The sequence below is a fragment of the Callorhinchus milii genome, unplaced genomic scaffold (assembly GCF_018977255.1).
Source record: "Callorhinchus milii isolate IMCB2004 unplaced genomic scaffold, IMCB_Cmil_1.0 Scaffold2, whole genome shotgun sequence".
NCBI classification, from domain to species: domain Eukaryota; kingdom Metazoa; phylum Chordata; class Chondrichthyes; order Chimaeriformes; family Callorhinchidae; genus Callorhinchus; species Callorhinchus milii.
In genome coordinates, this window is record NW_024704743.1 from 35,856,440 (window position 1) to 35,875,599 (window position 19,160).

At 41.5% G+C, this 19,160-nt stretch overlaps 1 protein-coding gene across 1 annotated transcript in view; it reads left to right on the forward strand.

The window, feature by feature from the left end:
- Positions 1 to 19,160, forward strand: part of nphp3 (nephronophthisis 3) — a 31,221-nt gene that overhangs the window by 3,165 nt on the left and 8,896 nt on the right. The window contains 17 exon segments of the mRNA XM_042346479.1: positions 821 to 973; positions 3,045 to 3,092; positions 3,095 to 3,177; positions 3,869 to 4,029; positions 4,542 to 4,695; positions 6,473 to 6,547; positions 6,711 to 6,890; positions 7,748 to 7,851; positions 8,959 to 9,073; positions 9,790 to 9,933; positions 12,278 to 12,375; positions 13,050 to 13,152; positions 13,293 to 13,375; positions 14,364 to 14,502; positions 16,226 to 16,410; positions 17,521 to 17,664; positions 18,939 to 19,061. Coding sequence (XP_042202413.1) covers positions 821 to 973; positions 3,045 to 3,092; positions 3,095 to 3,177; positions 3,869 to 4,029; positions 4,542 to 4,695; positions 6,473 to 6,547; positions 6,711 to 6,890; positions 7,748 to 7,851; positions 8,959 to 9,073; positions 9,790 to 9,933; positions 12,278 to 12,375; positions 13,050 to 13,152; positions 13,293 to 13,375; positions 14,364 to 14,502; positions 16,226 to 16,410; positions 17,521 to 17,664; positions 18,939 to 19,061 — 2,092 coding nt within the window.

Here is a 19,160-nt window from a genome sequence, read left to right on the forward strand (position 1 = left end):
CGCTCTCTCCCCCCCCCGCCTCTCCCCCCCCCCCCGCTCTCTCCCCCCCACCCAGCCTCTCCCCCCCACCCAGGCCTCTCCCCCCCCCGGCCTCTCCCCCGCTCTCTCCCCCCCACTCTCTCCCCCCCCCCGGCCTCTCCCCCCCCCCAGGCCTCTCCCCCCCCCGGCTCTCTCCCCCCGCTCTCTCCCCCCCGCCTCTCCCCCCCGCTCTCCCCCCGGCTCTCCCCCCCGGCCTCTCCCCCCCCCCCCCGGCCTCTCCCCCCCCCGGCCTCTCCCCCCCCGGCCTCTCCCCCCCGGCCTCTCCCCCCCCGGCCTCTCTCCCCCCCCCCCCCCGGCCTCCCCCCCCCCCCGGCCTCTCCCCCCCCCCGGCCTCTCCCCCCCCCCCCGCCTCTCTCCCCCCCCGCCTCTCCCCCCCCCCGGCCTCTCCCCCCCCCCGGCCTCCCCCCCCGCCTCTCCCCCCCCCAGGCTCTCCCCCCCCCTCTCCCCCCCACCCTCTCTCCCCCCCCCCGGCCTCCCCCCCCCCCGGCCTCTCCCCCCCCCCGGCCTCTCCCCCCCCCCCGCTCTCCCCCCCCCGCCTCTCCCCCCCCCCGCCTCCCCCCCCCCCCCCGGCCTCTCCCCCCCCCCGGCCTCTCCCCCCCACCCAGGCCTCTCCCCCCCCGGCTCTCTCCCCCCCCCCCCGGCCTCTCCCCCCTCCGGCCCTCTCTCCCCCCAACGACTTGATAGTGATTTATTTTCCAACAGTGAGTCTGGCATTAGTGTGGTGTGGTGGGTTGGGTATTGGCAATCTGAGTGATAATTCTTTTGCTGTTTGTGCCTTCAGCTACAGGCACCCAGTGTGAATACTGGAGTGGTGGGGTCCTAGGAAGTGAGCCGTCTATGGGCAGCATGATGCATCTTCAGCAGACTTTCCGAGGTCCAGAATTTGCACAAAGTTCAATTGATGTGGAAGGACCTTTCACCAATGTTAACCGAGGTAACTACTTACTTGCATTGATTGGTTTAAATGTAAATTTAATGTAGCATAATTTCACAGATCACCTATGCCATGAAATGTTAGGGTATGGATATGATGTACATAGCTTCCAATCTCTGTGTGAGTATCTCAGCAAGTGAAGTTCAGAAGGTGGATCCACCATGTGTTAGTAGGAGATTAGCGCAAACCAGGTCTGGGAGCAAATTGCTATCTTGGGTTTTGCAGTGAATGGTGTGTCGGGGATAGCGATTTGTTTCTGGACCGTTGGGTGTCTGACACATGCAGACACCCATCACCATGCTCAAGAGTATCCAAACCAAACTGAGAGTTCCATGCATCCCACTTACACATGGAAATTCCAGAGATATTTGTTGGAACGGAATGTGCATTCTCTCCGTGGATGGACGCAACCTGCTTACCTAATTCCGGAAAGTATCAGGCGTAAATTGGCAAAAGCCAATGATTGGGGACCCCAGAGTGTGGTTGGTGTATTGTGAGAGCCTAACCAGCTAAAATCACATAGCTTGCCATTGAAAACGCTGTCTGGCAAGCTTCCCCGCTGCTTGTCCAGTGAGGAACACCATTAGGGGTTTAGCTTACACGAGAACTGAATGGGAAGAATTCCTGCCCTTCCAAGTCCTGCTGATGAGCTAGGCTGGCTGTGCTGTCATAATAATAATAATACTTGCATTTGATATAGCGCTTTTCACGTCGGGAGGACGTCCCAAAGCGCTTCACAGAACACACTGTAAGTGAATTGACTGTATATTTGTGGGTGAACGCGGCAGCCAATTGCGCACAGCAATGTCCCACAAACAGTCGTAGATTGAAAATGACCAATTTATTATTGTTTTTGGTTTTGGAGGGATTATTATTAGGTGTGTGGAGTAAGGAAACTTGCCCAAGGTTTCGCCCTGCCTGGAATTGAACTCAGGTCCCTCACTTGCAAAGTCAGTGCTCTAACCACTGAGCTACAGGACTCTCTGGTGTACTGTGGATCTGCCGGGTTCAGGAACTGAAATATTGAGACCGCCACAGAGGGCTTGGTCGATTCTGAAATTTTAGTCCAAACATGTTACCTTGGGGCCAGTTTAGCAACAAGGAGACCCCGTGAGGACAGCATGTGAGTGTGAGAGAAAGTCAACTGCATGTAGAAATAGACCCTTCAATTCATCAAGTTTGTGCTAGTATTTTTACCACATTAGCTACCTAAACTCATTCAGTCTCTTGTTTGTTCCCATAACTTTTAATATTTTTCAAACATCTATCTAATATCCTTTTAAGATAATTTATGAATTCTGCCTCATCTGTGGTTTGTGCCAGAGAATTCCACATTTCAGTGTAACGAGGACGGTTGAAATGGTAAATGAATTGAAAGAATACAATATCAGATTCTGCCATACTGGTAATCTATGAGGAGAGAAAGAATTGAAAAATGTGGTGGTGGGGGAGGGAGCTTCATAAGTGCTGTTCTGAATTTGATAGTGTACTGTGGAAACCCTGCTCTTCCAAGCTTTCCCCAACTTTTATTTGGGAACAATTAAATGATTTTACGTGCACATCTAAGAAAAGAGCACAAATTTTAATATGGTTTGTTGAATAGTAATTGATACTGTATTGTATTATGTTGAATAGCACTCTAAGTGCTTTTTATATCATGTATAGTAAGTTTTTTGTAAGCAAATATGGCAGCCAGTTTGTACACAGCAATGTCCCACAAAAAGCTATGAAATAAATTACTAATTTTATTTGAGGGATTGCTTACCAGGACGCTGGGAGAAACTCCTTTTTTTAAATAGGGCCATGGGATCTTTAATGTCCATCTAAACAAGAGGATGGGACCTTGATTTAACTTCCCATCTGACAATGCAATGTTTCCCCGAGCATTGTATAGGAGCGTCAGCCTATTCTGTGAATGTAAAATCCCGACGTGGGGCTTGAACCCATAACCTTCGTGTTTGTGGATGTCTCTGGTTTTAAATTGACTGTTAAAATGAATGATTGACAGCAAGTCTGAATGCTGTGCAGTTTACTTGGCTCTATTTTAATTTGCTCTGTTCACTGTTTCTAGATGACTGGGATGCTGCTGTGGCTACACTACTGCAGGTCACCCCCTTCTACCTCAGTCTCTCAGGAGCAACACAGTGCGCTGCTACCTTATGAATACTGCAGATACACAATCTGTGGTGGATGTATTCCTCCATGTAAGCTAACTATAAAAATTCTTACTATATATTTTTTAAAGAATGTTAATTCACTTAAATAAATAACTGGATGGGTGCATGTGTTTTGGTATTGGGTGTCAGCTTGGCTAAGTTGGTAGTACTCTTGCCTCTGAGTCGGAAGGTTATGGATTCAAGTCCTACATCAGGAATGTGAGCTCTTAGTATAGGCTGACAGTCTTGTGTAGTGTTGGGAGTGCTGCATAGCGATTGGAGTGAATATCTCATTCCTTTAGATGAGACATTAAACTGAGGCTCCGTCGCTTGTTGAGGTGGACCATTTTTTCTGTTTCCTTCCCCCCCCCCCCCCCCTCCAGTTCAGCTTTGTGAACAACAACAAATTACATTTCTATAGTGACTTTCACGTCGGGAGAATGTCCCAAGACCCTGAGACGTACTGCTGAAGTGAAAGGTGTGATACAAATAGGTGCTAAGGAAACGCTTTGAAAGGTCGTCCTGACTTTAAAAGTTGTTAAAAATGATCATCTATTCATTTTTTAAATAATATCACTATTTTTGTGAATTGATTATTTTGGAAATTGAATTGTCTCACTGTTCTGTGAGCCAGAGCAGACTTGAAGGACTGAATGATCTCCTGAGCTACAGGTTTCATTGTTTCCGTGTTCTGTTTGAAGTTTCAGATTTGTTAGAAATGTTTTTCTTCTTCTTGCAGGAGTACATGCCAAACCTGCAGATTATGTGTGAGAGTTTTGGGCAATTTCTTCTTATAGTGAAGTTCCCAGAGGAGAAAGCAAGTCAGTACTTACCAGAGAGGAGGCGAGAGATTGAGAAAAGCTCCTTTTGTCTGTTCTTTGTAGGTTCTTCCTTACCTAGGTAAGAATTTCTTGCATTGTATCTGCAATGATAATACAATACATACATTTAATCACGTTTACTTTGGTTGATGTTATTTAAATATTATCCTAATAGTTTGTATAGTTCAAAGGGAAACTTTTATGTCATCTAAGAGTTTCAGAATACTGTTAGAGTATCATTGAATAATGAGTGTTTGTTGAATCGTTTGCCACTTTCTCCCTTTGGTGAAAGCAAGGATCAACATGAAATGGAAAAGTTCAGGAGACTTGAAATGGAACACACAGACAGGTTTAACCCGTAGTACAGCATCTCCTTTAATGCAGTGTTTCCCCGGTATTGGACTATCAATCCAGACAGTAAGCTTAAAGTCTCAACATGGGGCTTGAATCCACAACCTTCTGATTCAGACAAGAGTGCATCCGACTGAGTCAGTCAAACACCTATGCAATGTTGATGTGCTGTACATGATGCTTGAAATACAGCAATGTTTTCTGTGATATTTAACGTTTCTTTGCTATGTCTAATATAAGTTGTATGGAGGAGGACTGTGAAGAAGGCTTCCTGAAGGGTGCTGAGAGCAGGCCTTTGCTAATCTACCACAGACTGGACCTCAATAGTGAATGTTCAGATGCAGTACACCAGCTCATTGATAAAGTATCTGCAAACCAATCTCAAAAAGCAAAGGTACTGTGCAAAGTCATTTACACTATTTTAAAAAAAGTAACTTGCTCATTCTGTTTTATCCTTCCCTCAATTGCTACTGTGTAAACAATATAACATCTGGGAAAGACATGCAAAGTGTGAATGAAGAGTATCCCCCTGTACATCACTTTGACTCGCAACAACAAGAACAACAAAATTAAATTTGTATAGCACCTTTCACCTTGGGAGGATGTCCCAGGGCACTGGACAGACAGAGTTACGGATTGTGCTGAGGGTCTGGGTGGGGGCGGATGGAGGCCAGGGGGGAAGCAGGGAGATCAAAAGCATGGTTGAAGAAGAGTCTTGAGGTGGGTCTTGAAGGTGGCGAGGGAGGGGGCAAGACGGAGGGACTGTGGATGGAGTTCTAGAGGAAGGGCGCAGAGTGACGGAAGGCTCACCCGCCAATCGTGGGGCGAGCAAGGCGGGGGACGTGAAGCAGGCCGGAGCTCACTGAGCGGAGAGAGCGAACAGGGTTGTAGGGGGTTAGGAGGTCGGAGAGGAGGGGGGATCAAGACCATGGAGGGTTTTGAAGGAGAGGACCAGGATCTTGAACTGTATCCTCTGTGTGATGGGAAGCCAGTGGAGTTGGGCAAGGATGGGGGTGATAGGGTTGTGGAGCCTAATACGGGAGAGGACACGGGCTGCAGAGCTCTGGATGATCTGCAGCCTGTGGAGGGAGGAGTTGGGGAGGCCGACAAGCAGTGAGTTTGCATAGTCGAGCCTCGATGTAATGAAGACGTGTATGAGGGTTTTGGTGGCCTGCGATGTGAGACAGTGTGGGAGCTGGGGGCGATGTTGCGGAGGTGGGGGAAGGCAGAGCAGGTCATGGCGCAGATGTGGGGTAGAAAGGAGAGTTGAGGGTCAAACAAGACCCCAAGGTTCCGGACTGGCTTAGCAAGGGCGAGTGTGCAACCATGGATGATTAGCGCCTGAAGTGAGAAGGCGCTGACGGGAGCCAATCAGGACAGCCTCGGTCTTGTTGACATTCAACTGAAGAAAGTTAGCTCTCATCCAGGACTTGATGTCTGACAGACATTTTGTCAGGACAGCAGTGGTCCTGGAGTTGAGGATGGAGGCAGAGAGATAGAGTTGGGTGTCATCCGCATACGTCTGGAAGTTGACCCCATATCTGTGGATGATGTCACCAAGAGAGAGCATATAGATGTTGAAGTGGAGGGGACCAAGGACAGAGCCCTGAGGAATGCACAATACGGTCTGGAGGCTGGAGGAGAAGCCGTTTGAGGAGATGAAGTGCAGGCGGTGTGAGAGGTACAATCTGAACCAATCAAGGACAGCGCTGTGGAAGTTGAGGTGAGAGGCGAGGCGGTGGATAAGGATAGAGTGGTCGTCGGCGTCGAAAGCAGCAGAGACGTCAAGGAGGACGAGGCAGGCAGAGGGAGTCCTGGTCGCAGATGAACAGAATGTCATTTGACCAGGGCTGTTTCTGTGCTGTGGGCGGCAGGGAAACCTGATTGGAGGGGTTCGAGAAGGGAGTGGCGGGAGAGGAAAGAGTGAAGCTGAGAAGCAACAACTCGTTCCAGGACCTTGGAGAGGAAGGGGAGGTTGGAGATGGGGAGTAGAAAAGGGTCCAGGGAGGGTTTTTTAAAGATAGAAGTGATGACAGCGGTCGATGGAGCAAGACCTCGACTAAGATCTTGTTCAGAGTCAATCTTGTGAGTCTTGTCTGTTATGTTATGAAATGTTAAAATTACACTTTTAAAGCTAGTTTACTGAAATGAGTAATTTGTTTTCCTTTTAGATCATTAAACATAGTGGAAGTGCAGAGGAAGGAGCTAAAAACGTTTTTATCCAAGTAGAAAAGATTATCAAACAGGTAATATATGGACTGGAACCTGATTACTTGATTGGACTGAATTTCCTTTGGATTTAAAAGTACTTTCAATGTTTTATTATCTAATTCGGAAACAGCCCTGTCCTACAAGTGGAGTTGTGATAATTATATAATAAAGTTTTAACGTGATAATTTGGTTATTTAGGAATTGCTGGGCTTAGAAAACACTGATCTGGAGAACAAAGATTCTGGGATTGAAGATGATTCTACCAATTGGGAAGATGAGGACTTTGGAGATGTAATATGGAATATGCATGATGAGCAGGAACAGATAGAAGCTTTTCAACAAGCTTCTAAATCTGTCTGTGAATTAGGATTTGAGAAGGTACTGATTACTTTAGGTTTCATCCCATGTTTTCCAGTCATTGGATATCAGTAGGTTCTCATAATTGGAGAGAACTAGGTAATTGGGAAGCCCTGAGATATTATTATTATTGTTATTTCTAAATTGAAGTTAAACAGTCGAATGTGGATAAGGAACATTTCTTCAGTCACATGTTTTTTGTGAAGTAACATTTTATCTTGCCACAGAGTTGTTGCTGCAAGCCCTTAAAAAGGATCACTGTTAGTTAATGTAAAAAGAATGACCATCCACAGAACTTGTGGTTTCCCATTTAAAATACTGTTCGAAAAGAAAAATATATTGTTTTCAAACGCATTGGAAAAACCTCAAATACTGTAGCTTGAAACAAAGCAGTTAATGAATGCCTCATGTGGAGTCCCGCATTGTATTGGTTGGAGCACTCGTCTCGCAAGCAAGAGACGAGTGGGTTTGATTCCCTGGTGAGGCGAAACATTAGGCAAGTTTCCTTACTGCACAAGCCTGTTTACCTAGCAGTAAGTAGGAATCCCATTGTTAGTTGATTGGAAGATCACTTTTCTGGGGTAATTATCCCTTAAATTTTTTAAAAGAATATTAATAATTTGGTCCCTCAATCCACTATTGTTTATGGGACACTGCTGTGCGCATTTGGCTACTGTGTTTCTCCCACAAAATATACAGTCAATTAACTTTACAGTATATTCAATGAAGCGCTTTGAGATGTCTCAATGAGGTGTAAGGCGCTGTAACAAGCGCTATATTCAGCACTTTGGGACGTCCTTCCGACGTGCAAGGCGCTCTATAAATGTAATTTTGTTGTTGTATCAAATGCAGGGATTATTATTAGTATCTGTTTTCAGTACTATGATCGGCTGAATGATCTTGTGACGGCTCCTGCACCCATACCTCCGCTTCTTGTGTCAGGTGGTCCAGGCTCTGGCAAATCTCTTTTGCTATCCAAATGGTATGTTCATATTATAGTACTCACAAGATACTTCATATTTCTCATATTCTGCTGTATAAAATTTATAGTTGTCAAAGTCACCGAAAATCTAAGCTGTGGCTATAGATACTTTGTAGTGTATTCTCTGAGGAAGGCAGGGAGTGGCGTTTATTTAAAATACTGTTTAGAGATGTAATATGGAATATGCATGATGAGCAGGAACAGATAGAAGCTTTTCAACAAGCTTCTAAATCTGTCATCTCTGAAAGAAACGGAGAACTGTGTATTCAGTGATCTTTTTGTTAGTGTGTTCTAACTATCCTTATGTAAAGCTGACTGAATTGCATTTTTGGATGAGGGTGCGGTGAAATCTCCCATCCACCTGATTTGAGTTTACAACAACAATTTTATATTTATATACTCTCTTTCACGTTGAGAGGATGTCTCATGGCACTTCACAGAATCGTCTGGGAGCCTGAACTGGAGGTGGGGGTAGCTGAGGAAGAAAGGGAAAGAGAGGTGGGAAGGATACAATATAAAAGTTAGGAGGTGATGTTGAATTTTTACAAACCTTGATTAAACCACATTTGGAGTTTTATGTCCAATTCTGGTCTGCACACTATAAGGATATAGCATTGATGAAAAGTGTTAAGGATAGGTTTACGAGGATAATATCAAGACCAACAGGTTACTGATATCAGGATAGATTAGATAGGTTAGGCCTTTTATCACAAGAGAAAAGATGTTTAAGGGGGAAGTTTTTACAATTCTATAAGGGGTTAACAAAAATAGACTGTTTCCACTGTTTGGGGAATCCATAACCAGGGCCCACAAATATAAGATAGCGGCTAGGGGATCTAAAAGAGAATTTAGAAGGAACTACTTCACGTGGAGTATAAGGAGCATATAAAACTGAATGCCCAAAATAGTGGTTGAATCAGATGGTACAGATGCAGTCAAGAGGAAGCTAGATATACAGGTGAGAGAAAACGGTGTGGGAGGGAATAAGGAAATGGTTATTTTTTAAAAGTAATATATTTTATTTGGAAGAAATTCTTTTTGTAAATCCAAAATCTGTGAACAATATTGAGCCTTGCATTTTACATTGATGGGTTTTTATTGTTCCAGGATTGGCCACCAACAAAAATGCTCACCTAATACCTTAATATTATATCATTTTGTGGGGAAGCCCCTATCGACCAGTTCTGAGCCAGCACTGATAATTAAAAGATTTACTGCAAAGGTATGTTATCACACTTTTATTCTATGACAAATTTCAACCCTCCCATTACCTTACAAAGATTTACAAAGCACCTACAGCAATGGAAACAGGACACTCATCCCAACCGGTCCGTGTCGGTGTTTGTACTCTACTTGAGTCTCCACCCACTCATTACTCCCTCCCATTCCCTTTTATTACCCTAACGTGAAGGTCTAGCTTCCTCTTGAATCCATCTATTCTGTCTGATTCAGCCACCCCTTCAGGCAGTGAGTTCCACAATCTCGCTACTCTCTGTGTAAAGTAGTTCCTCCTAAATTCTTTGCTTAGATCCTGTAGTTGCTATTTTATACATTGTCCCCTGGTTATGGATTCCCCAGCATTGGAAACCTTATCAAACCCTTTTATAATTTTAAACACCACTTTATGGTCCCTTCTTAAATGTCAAAAAGGCCTAATCTCTTCAGTCTATCCTGATGCAGTTCTATTTTGTTCTACTGGGAGGGGGAAAGAAAAATAAAAACGGGACCATTGCAACTAGGCTCAATCCTTTCCTGATCTGATGTTCACAAGTCCACTTCAAGCAGAGATCATTGGATTGCAATCAGAAATGGAAACGCTGATTGATTTTTCCCACCATCTTATTGAAGCTTTGGAACAACTGTAGTGTCTGTAGTAAAGGGTCTGTTGTTGTTGAGTGTATAATAATGAATCAGAATTTGTTGTGTCTTTGTTTATAGCTATTGCAGCATTCCTGGTCTATGTCTGCCCTATCTTTGGACCCAAGTAAATTACTGGAAGAATTTCCCCGATGGCTGGAGAAACTGTCTGCACGCCACCAAGGCAGCATAATTATTATCATAGATTCCATAGATCAAATCCAGGTATGAATTAAAATTGAAGGAAACTGGTTACCGACCGGTGGAATTTTCTCCCCAATAAAAATAAATAGTTGGTGAGTTAGTGATTAGAGGGCATCAATTTAAGATAGATAGTACATGAGTAAATGGGGAGGTTGGAAGAAGTTTTTTCACATACACAGCAGATAGTACATGAATTGCCCTGTCAGAATTGAGACAGAATCCATATTGACTTTTAAAAAGGAACTAGATAAATACCTTAAAAGGAGTCAGCTACAGGGGTATGGGAAAAGGGCAGAAAATGGGACTAATAGGATTGCTGTTAAAGGAGCTGGCGCAGGCATGATGGGCTGAATAGCCTCCTTCTATGCCGTATATTTCTATGGTTCTGTTTAAGTAAACTACTACACATCAGAAAAATGGGTGCATCAGTATAAGGTATAAGTTTATATCTGTTCTGTTTTGGTATTAAAATCTGTCGACATTTAAGAGCATTATTTTAAAACACCAAACAACTTTCTTATAGTCACAAAGTGAATTGTTTCAATATTGTGCATTAATCTGCTCAGGATTTACAGTGTAGTTTAATTGGATTGTTTCATTATCTTTTACTGGCATAGTCCTATAGTTAGGTTTGAACAAAATGTTCTAAACTGCATGGACCTATATTTTGATTTGAATTGCTATCTTCACCTTGGGGCTTTTCCAGTTGAACACTCAGTTTGATCTATTGTGCATCATCTGCAAATGCAAGGATTAATGTTATTATGTATACAAGGCAATTGCAGGTCCTGTTAATTATGTTATTAACAAAATTCTTTCAAGTATATAATTCAGAGCACCTGTGATTTGTGCATGTGTGTTTACACATCACAAGATTGGTCTGGATAAAGAAGGCCCTTCGGGTCTTTTGATCTCATCTCTCGAGAACACAACCCTATCATCCTCTTGTCACAACACTGAGCTGCTTTTTAAATGAACCTAGTGTCCTAGTCTCAACCACCTTTCCTCCTGGCCTGTTCCAGTCATTTATTACCTTCTGTGTAAAGAAAAACATCTTGATATCTATCCTACAATTGCCTTTTACAATTCTAAAGCTATGTCCTCTTGTTCTACTTCTACTAAAGAAATAATCTGGATTTACTTTGTCAATCCCATTTAAAATATTGTACACTTCTATGAGGTCCCCTCTGAATCATCTTTTCTCTGAAGAGCCCTATCTTGTCTAATCATTGCTGCATATGGTGCATAATAGATCCCAATACGATATAATTTACATTCATATGGTGCCTTTCGCATTGAGAGGATGTCTCAAAGTGCTGCAGCTGGACACTCAAGGTGGTGGGTTAGGCGCTGAAGAGAGTGGTTAAAAGCGAGAGGACATGGATTCGCTTGCTGGGCAGGGCGAAACGTTGGGCAAGTCTCTTTACTCCACACGCCTCTGTTCGTAGAATTATACAGCACAGAAGAAGGCTATTTGGCCCAAATTGTCTGTGCCGGCTCTTTGAAAAGAACTATTCAATCCCACTCTCTCCCCATAGCCCTGCAAACTTGTCCTCTCCAAATAATTATCTACTTCTCTCTTAAAAGCTGTTATCGAATAGGCTTTCACCACCCTTTCTGGCAATGCATTCCAGATCCGAACAACTCGCTGTGTAAAAAGGTTTGCTTCACCTCTCCTCTGTTTCTTTTAATAACTATTTTAAATCGGTGTCCTCGGGTTACCGATCCACCCACCAGTGGAATTAGTTTCTCCTTGTTCACCCTATTGAATCTTCTCAAAAGTTTGAAAACTTCTATTAAGTCTCCTCTTAACCTTCTCTGCTCCAAGGAGAATAATCCTAGCTTTTCTAGCCACTTCTGATAACTGAAGTCCCTCATTCCTGGTAAATCTCCTTTGCACCCTTTCCAATGCATTGACATCCTTCCTAAAGTGTGGTGCCCAGAACTGAACACAGTACTCCAGCTGAGGCCTAATCAGTGTTTTATAAAGGTTCATCATAACTTCCTGACTTTTGTATTCTATGCCCCTATTTATAAAGCCTAGTATCCCATATACTTTTTTAACAGTGTTTACCTAGCAGTAAGTAGGAACCCGTTGTTAGTCGATTGGCGGATCGCTTTTTTGGGGATAATAATCCCTATAAAATAAAATTCGAATTTGGTCACTCAATCCACAACTGTTTGTGGGATGCTGCTGTGTGCAATTGGCTGCCATGTTTTGCCCACAAAATACATATTGTGTGAAGCTCTTTGAGATGTTTCAAAGACTTGATAAGGCGCTATATCAAATGTAAGAATTATTATTATTTTGCTATCGATCATTTGGTGATTGTCTGCTGATTATGTTCTACTTCTGCACTTTCAGCAAGCTGAACGGCACATGAAGTGGCTGATTGATCCGTTGCCTGTGAATGTAAGGGTGATTGTTTCTGTAAATGTGGAAACATGCCCGCAAGCATGGAGGTTGGTAACTGAATTTTGCAGTTTATAGTTTACTCTTATAAAGCTGCACGATGCCCATTCCAGTTAAGTGCAGTGATTTAATCTGATGCGAAACTCAAATGATTTATTTTTTCCACTTTTCCATTTCACTAGTTGCTCATTGTCTATAGCTTAAGTTTTTGAACACAAAATCTAGATTGGACACACTTGGGCCAAATAAATCCTGATAATCCCTGATTATCAGTTTTATCCAGAACATTTTTCATCTCTACTCATAAATAGCCGTGATTCAAATATCAAAATAGCACTACATTGGAGAATAGAAATAGACTATATGGCTCTGTCTCTGAGGCAAGAATGTTACCAGCTAGTCTTTCTGTTTTTTTTATTTTATTTTCAAACAGAATTATGGGATCTTTAATGTCTGCCTGAAGAATAGGCAGATGAAATCTTAGTTTTTGCATTTCATCTGAAGAACAAAATGTCTATCATTGGAGTATCCAGCCTAGGTGACAAACTGAAGTTCTGATGTAGGCTTGTCAAAAGGATTAAACAATTAAGCATTATATAATTGTATAATTGCATAACAGAATGTGAGGTTGTAGTTGGAAGTTGTGTGCACCTGCATCAGTGAGTGTGAAGTGTTTGTTTTTCAGTACAAATCATAAATTCTTTCATTATTGTTTTTCTGTCAGATTATGGCCAACTCTACACCTTGATCCACTGAGTCCAAAGGATGTAAAGGCTCTGATTAATGCTGAATACTGCCTTGTTGATATGAAACTTACTAAAGAACAGGTAGATTACCAAATAGGAGTTCTGGGATAAGCTATGTCTAGAATATTGTTGACTGAGTCCTGAATGGATAATAATTTTAGCATGTTAACATGTTAAGACTTATTTACTCATTTTCAAAAATATTTTTCAATCAAATCCAGGAGAAGAAACTGGAGAAGCATTGTAGATCTGCGACTACCTGTAATGCCCTGTATGTTACACTCTTGGCCAAAATAATCACAGAGTAAGAGGCTTTTAATTGTGCTTTATGTTTTAATTGCATGTAATGCCTTAATGTGTACCGCAAACGGCTTATAAATTGAATTCTCAGTTATAGCAAGGTATTCTGGGTCCACTGCCTCAGATACCTATCTCCCTGTCTAACAGACCAACATCACTTTCTTCACACAAGCACAACATGCGCAGGAAGCACTGCTGATGTTGTTTCCTGAGTGCTGCACAAGTGGGCAGTGGCTGACCAAGTGCCACTTCCATCGGAAAGTGACATTTGTGTGTCTTCCTGTACACAGCATGCACGCACTGGGAGCAAGAAGGAATGTTGGCAGAGATTTGCCATTCTGCAAGTTGCATTTTTAGTGGATGAAGCCAGCTGGTCCACAAACTAAGATGTAAGAATACATCTCTACCAATAACCAGAGGTCTATAGGGTACTCATGCTAAAAGCAAACCAGTGCTCCAGTGAGGCACTCAACCGTTGCCCAGTATCTCCTTTTGCAAGGAAGACACAATGATTTATCTGGACATCTTTCTATCATACCTGATGCGAAATGTTGTTCTATGGTGTGAAACTGGCCACTTTTCTTTTCTTGAGCATGTTCAGAAGTTGCTCAGGAAGTTCAAATTAGAGCTAATGCTGGGTTTTGAAGCTGTAACTCTAAGTTGGAAGTTTAGTACTTGTCTGTTACTGGTGTCAAATACAATTTTAATATGAAGTGTTCTGTAATGACTTTATGTTCATGAATGTAATGATTTATATGGTCATACAGTAGTTCACTGTAGTTTCTCTGTTAATGAGAAAGCTGCAAGTAATGGGTATGTCAGAGTTCAACATATATTAATCATCGTCTCAGTAACATACTCTTTATATGGCTCCCAAATGCTGTGTTACAATATAAAGAGAGTTTACCATATTTGGACTGAATTCAGTAAAAGCTTTGCATGGTTTTATTATGTAGCACTGATTCTGATGCAAACCGTGTCTCTTTGTTTAGTGCCAAAGGTCTAGGAGACATGGATTTGATTCTACAGCACTGTTTCCAATGTCAGGATACAGTCTCTTTGTATAGGCTAATCCTGCAATCTGTCCAAGTGTCCCTGTCTACTGATCAGGACAGGCAACTGATGAGAGAGGTAAGGAATACAAAGCCTTTTTATCAATGGTTAATGCCATTTAAATGTAGTCCTGATTTATGCAGTAACTGGATTATACTGATTAAATGTATATTATTCCTTTCACCTGCACTAAACAGACAATTTTTTTTAATGGTCTCCTGCTTTGAAAACAGCTCATTCTTTAGATCAAATGAAAAAAAATCCTTTTTTTGGTCAGCCAGGTGTTGACACATGGGCAAACCCATCACCATATTTACGAGCATCCAAACTAATCAACATATGGCCATTTAAAATATCACTGTTCCATGTGTGAGTGGCAAACATATATGTGTTGAACTCTGTCTGGTTTTGATGCTCTTAAACATGGTGATGGGTGTCCATATGCATCAATGCCCAGCTGACCAAAAATACTGCTTTATAATATAAATATCAAATTTATATTCTGCATGGAAATTCAAAACTGAAATGCAGCAATTTCTTAAGCGGCTTTATTGGATAGTGGTAATAATGTTAAACCATAATAGTAGCTTTCAGAACAAATATCTACAGATTTTGGATATGAAAGCTACAAGTGCCTTGATATCTGTAACAATGTGATGCATATAATGTGTTCAAAATGTACAGAAGGCAACTTGTTCCTTAGGAATAAAAAGAAGGGTTGGCTAGATAACTGGAGCAGAGAAGGGTAAGAGGGGGTCTATTGGAAAAATGTAAATTATGAAAGATTTTGAGAGGGCAAATAACAAAATATTATTTTTACTGGTTGGTGAATTGGCCAAAATGTGGTATAAATACAAAATTGGCACTAAAGTACAAAAGGAAAGTTTGCAGAATAGTGTTCACATGAAAAATAATTGGGATGTAGAACAGATTACTGGAAGTGCCTGTTGAAGCCAAGTCAATTAAAATATTTAATAGAAATTCAGATATAACCACATGAAGATTGAAGCTATAAAAGAGTACGAAGAAAGAGTAGGAAAATGGAATTACAGTGAATAATGGTAGTGGGGATATAAAATGGCCCAGGGCAAAATGATCTTCATCTGCAGGGACATTTCCATTTTCCTAAATGTTCTGTGAAGTGGATTTTTTTCTTTATGTTCAATACTGGCTGATCTCTCTCCCCTACCCACCATACCTGGTTTTCGTTTTATGTGGAATCCTGTAGCTTAGTGGTTAGAGCACTCGCCTCGCAAGCGAAAGGACCTGGGTTTGATTCTCGGGCGAAACACTGGGCAAGTTTCCTTACTCCATACGCCTCTGTTCACCTAGCAATAAGTAGGAACTCGATTGTTAATCGATTGGCAGATCACTTTCTTGGGGGTAATAATCCCTTCAAAAAAAATAATCATTTGGTCACTCAATCCATGACTGTTTGTGGGACACTGCTGTGTGCAATTGGCTGCCATGTTTCGCCCACGAAATATACAGTCAATTCACTTCACAGGTATATTCTGTGAAGTGCTTTGAGATGTCAATAAGGCTCTGTATCAAATGCAAGGATTATTATTATGCATCATTTAATTCTGTGTGCAAACAATAAGTGTCATTTAGCTTTTTATGGAATATACAGGTGGTAAATTGTACAGTTTTTTTCACACGTGTAAGGAATGAGGATTTTTTCCTTGACCTCTGTATTTACTATCATTGTTGTATTTTCAACTAAAAGGAATTACACCTTTATCTGTTTTTTTTTAAAAAAAGGTAATGTATTTTGTGACCTGGGTGTTATCCCTGTTAGATCCTATCTCTTATCTACGCGAGCCACAATGGTGTGAGTGAAGGAGAACTCCTGGAGATGTGCACAGATTTGACCTGGCCTGTCCTTGCCTCTACTCTTCACAGCTTAGAGTGCATGTATGTGATCACATATTGTTGCGGACTGCTGAAGTTTCAGCATCTTCAGGTGAGAATAGCTGATGATGTGTTCTACCTATTTCTCTTTTACTTTCCCACTTCCTTTTCTCCCTTTCCCTGTAGCTTGGGTATAGTTAGTTCACTGGGTATCTGCAACCCTCCAGAATATCAGTAATATGACTTCTTCATATTAAAGTTGAGACAGTGGCTGTTAGCAGATAATTCGACTGTGTGGATGGGAATCAATACATCCTGCTTACAGACGTATGCTTTCAGCAGGGCTCATTGGGTAGCGATCGGGGGGGTAGCACCTTTTTTTCTAATTTGTGGCAAACTGTATCACATTTTTTTGCTGTTCCAGATAAGATCAGCACCCTGCACAGATAGCTGATAGAAACTGGGACCTTTCTGGTCTGTGTAGCTCAGAACCTCACCAGGTGTTTCATGTGCTCATTTTGCCATTTGGGTAAAGCAGACCTATTTCTTATTTGAAAATTGAGGGACATTGGCACTTATTGTATTTCCAAAGTTGTGTGTAGTGCAGACCTGTTACACCCCACTTCATTATAGCGCTGATTTATTTATAATGCGAATGGATTGTAGCTCCCATTCACTGTGCATGCACTAAGCTGGATAGCCTACTGTGTTATAATGAGCTTCCACTGTAGTAATGGTATATTTTTTATTAGAATAAATGCATTACTGTTCTGCGAAAAACTCGTTTTATATTTTTATGTCAGGCTTTAAAATTCAGAAGGGAGGGGCTGAAAATTTGCATTAATTTTATGTGCAGGTTCTTCCACTCAGCTACTGTTAATCCTGCAAGACATAGCCGTAACAAGTAGGGTGGTCTTAGCTGGATAAGCAGCAGAAACTGTGTTTTTAGCTGGTTAAACTACAGCATTATTGCAACATACCCTCTGGGGTCCCAATCAATGCTAAATAAGTGCTCTGAGATGCTGCCCTGTGTGAAGAGCACTATATAAATGCAAATTGTTGTTGTAATAATGTTCGGAAGTAGATCAGCAGGGTGTGGTGAAAGTGTGTATCCCATTAACAAACACGGGAATTTGCATGTATATGTCTGGTTTGGGTACTCTTAAGCATGTTGATGAATTTCCACATCTGTCAGATATCCAACTGACCAAAACAATCCTATGCTAACTTCTTAGTGTTTAGTGTCAACATTTCAAGTGGTAAATAATCTTTTTTTTATCTCAAGGCCTGGGAATCTGTGAAATTGGAATATATGGAGAATGATGAAAACAATGCTCTCTCAACACACAGAGAAAAGCTTGTCCAGTTCTTTTCACAGCAACTGAGGTATTTTTAATTTCACAAGCAATACCAAGCAGTAATTTTGGCTTGTTATTTTTATACATCTTTTTCTTTCCATTCTTTAAAAATGTATATTATTATTTTTGTCACTTCTGTCCCCTCCTTTTGAACTGTTCTAAACAGAATATGTAGTGGGTGAGCTGCTATCAGATGTCTGCTTTGCTGTTCTGTAAGCAAATGCTTGCTATAAAATTTATTTGATTTTTTAAAAAAAAGTAGGTTTTTTCACTCCACTTTGTATCAGTTTCCAGAAAGAATAAATATCTTAATCTTCATTCTTCCAATCCAGCCACTTAATGTCTCCATGATATTGAGGAGTAGGGGATTCATACCAAACTGATTGAAGGGAATGCTTGTTTCTAAAAATTATTGGAAATACTTTCAATAGTAATAAAATATAAATAAAATAGTAATTTCACCCACAAAATACACAATCAATCCACTTTACAATATATTATGTGAAGCACTTGGAGACGTCTCAATGACATAATAAAGTGTATATCAAATACAAGAATTATTATTATTATTAATGGGACTAATCCAATAGGACAGTCCTATTCAACTTGAATGTCCTGGAGGTAAAAGTATGGAAAATAATACTTTTTAAAATCTTTGTTTTTGTACAACGCACCCAGTATTTTAATTAATTAAGCGTGGTGTTCAACTAGCATTTCATTCAAAGGTTCAAACCTGACAAAATGAATTAAATTCGCTTTGAAAATCCTTTCAAACAGAAACATCCCTTTGCCATAATCTGTCGATTCATTCCTCAGTCTTTCAGTCTCTTAACTACTATATAAACCAATGTTTTTCACTGCCCATTTAGATTCACTCTGTGTGCTCCTAATATTTCTTTCCTCCCTTCTGAATTTCAATTTAATTTTAATAAAGTGGGCAGGACATGTGAGATTACGGTGGTTATGTGAAAACAAGGGGTGCGTGCTTGAATTCAGAACTGATGTATGAAAAAAAGCAAGTGCTGATAACAACAACAACCACAACAACAAATTACATTTGTATAGCGACTTTCATGTCAGGAGGATATCCCAAGTTGGGATCAGGAGGGGTGGAGGTCGGGCAGGCTAGGGGTAGAAGGGTGACATTGTCGAAGAAGAGGGTCTTGAGACAATTCCACAAGAGTGGTTCTGTAGTATTTGTTCTGGCTATTGTTGTTTTAGTCCTGTTTTCAAAGTGGCTAAAGTGTATTCTTATTGAGGAAGCATTATGTTCTAATCTTGAGTAATCCTGTGATTTTTCAGTCGGGACAGAGTAACCTGGCGGGCTGCAGATGAACTTCCCTGGCTCTTCCAGCAGCAGGGAGACAAAGAGAAGTTACACAACTGCTTACTGAATCTCTTTGTCTCTCAGAATCTTTATAAGCGGTAAGACGCTAGCCTTCTCAGTCCTTCAGCTTTTTTTTAAAAGAAAATAAATACGTTTGGAGGATTTCCATTTGGAAATTTCCTGTTAATCCATGGCTG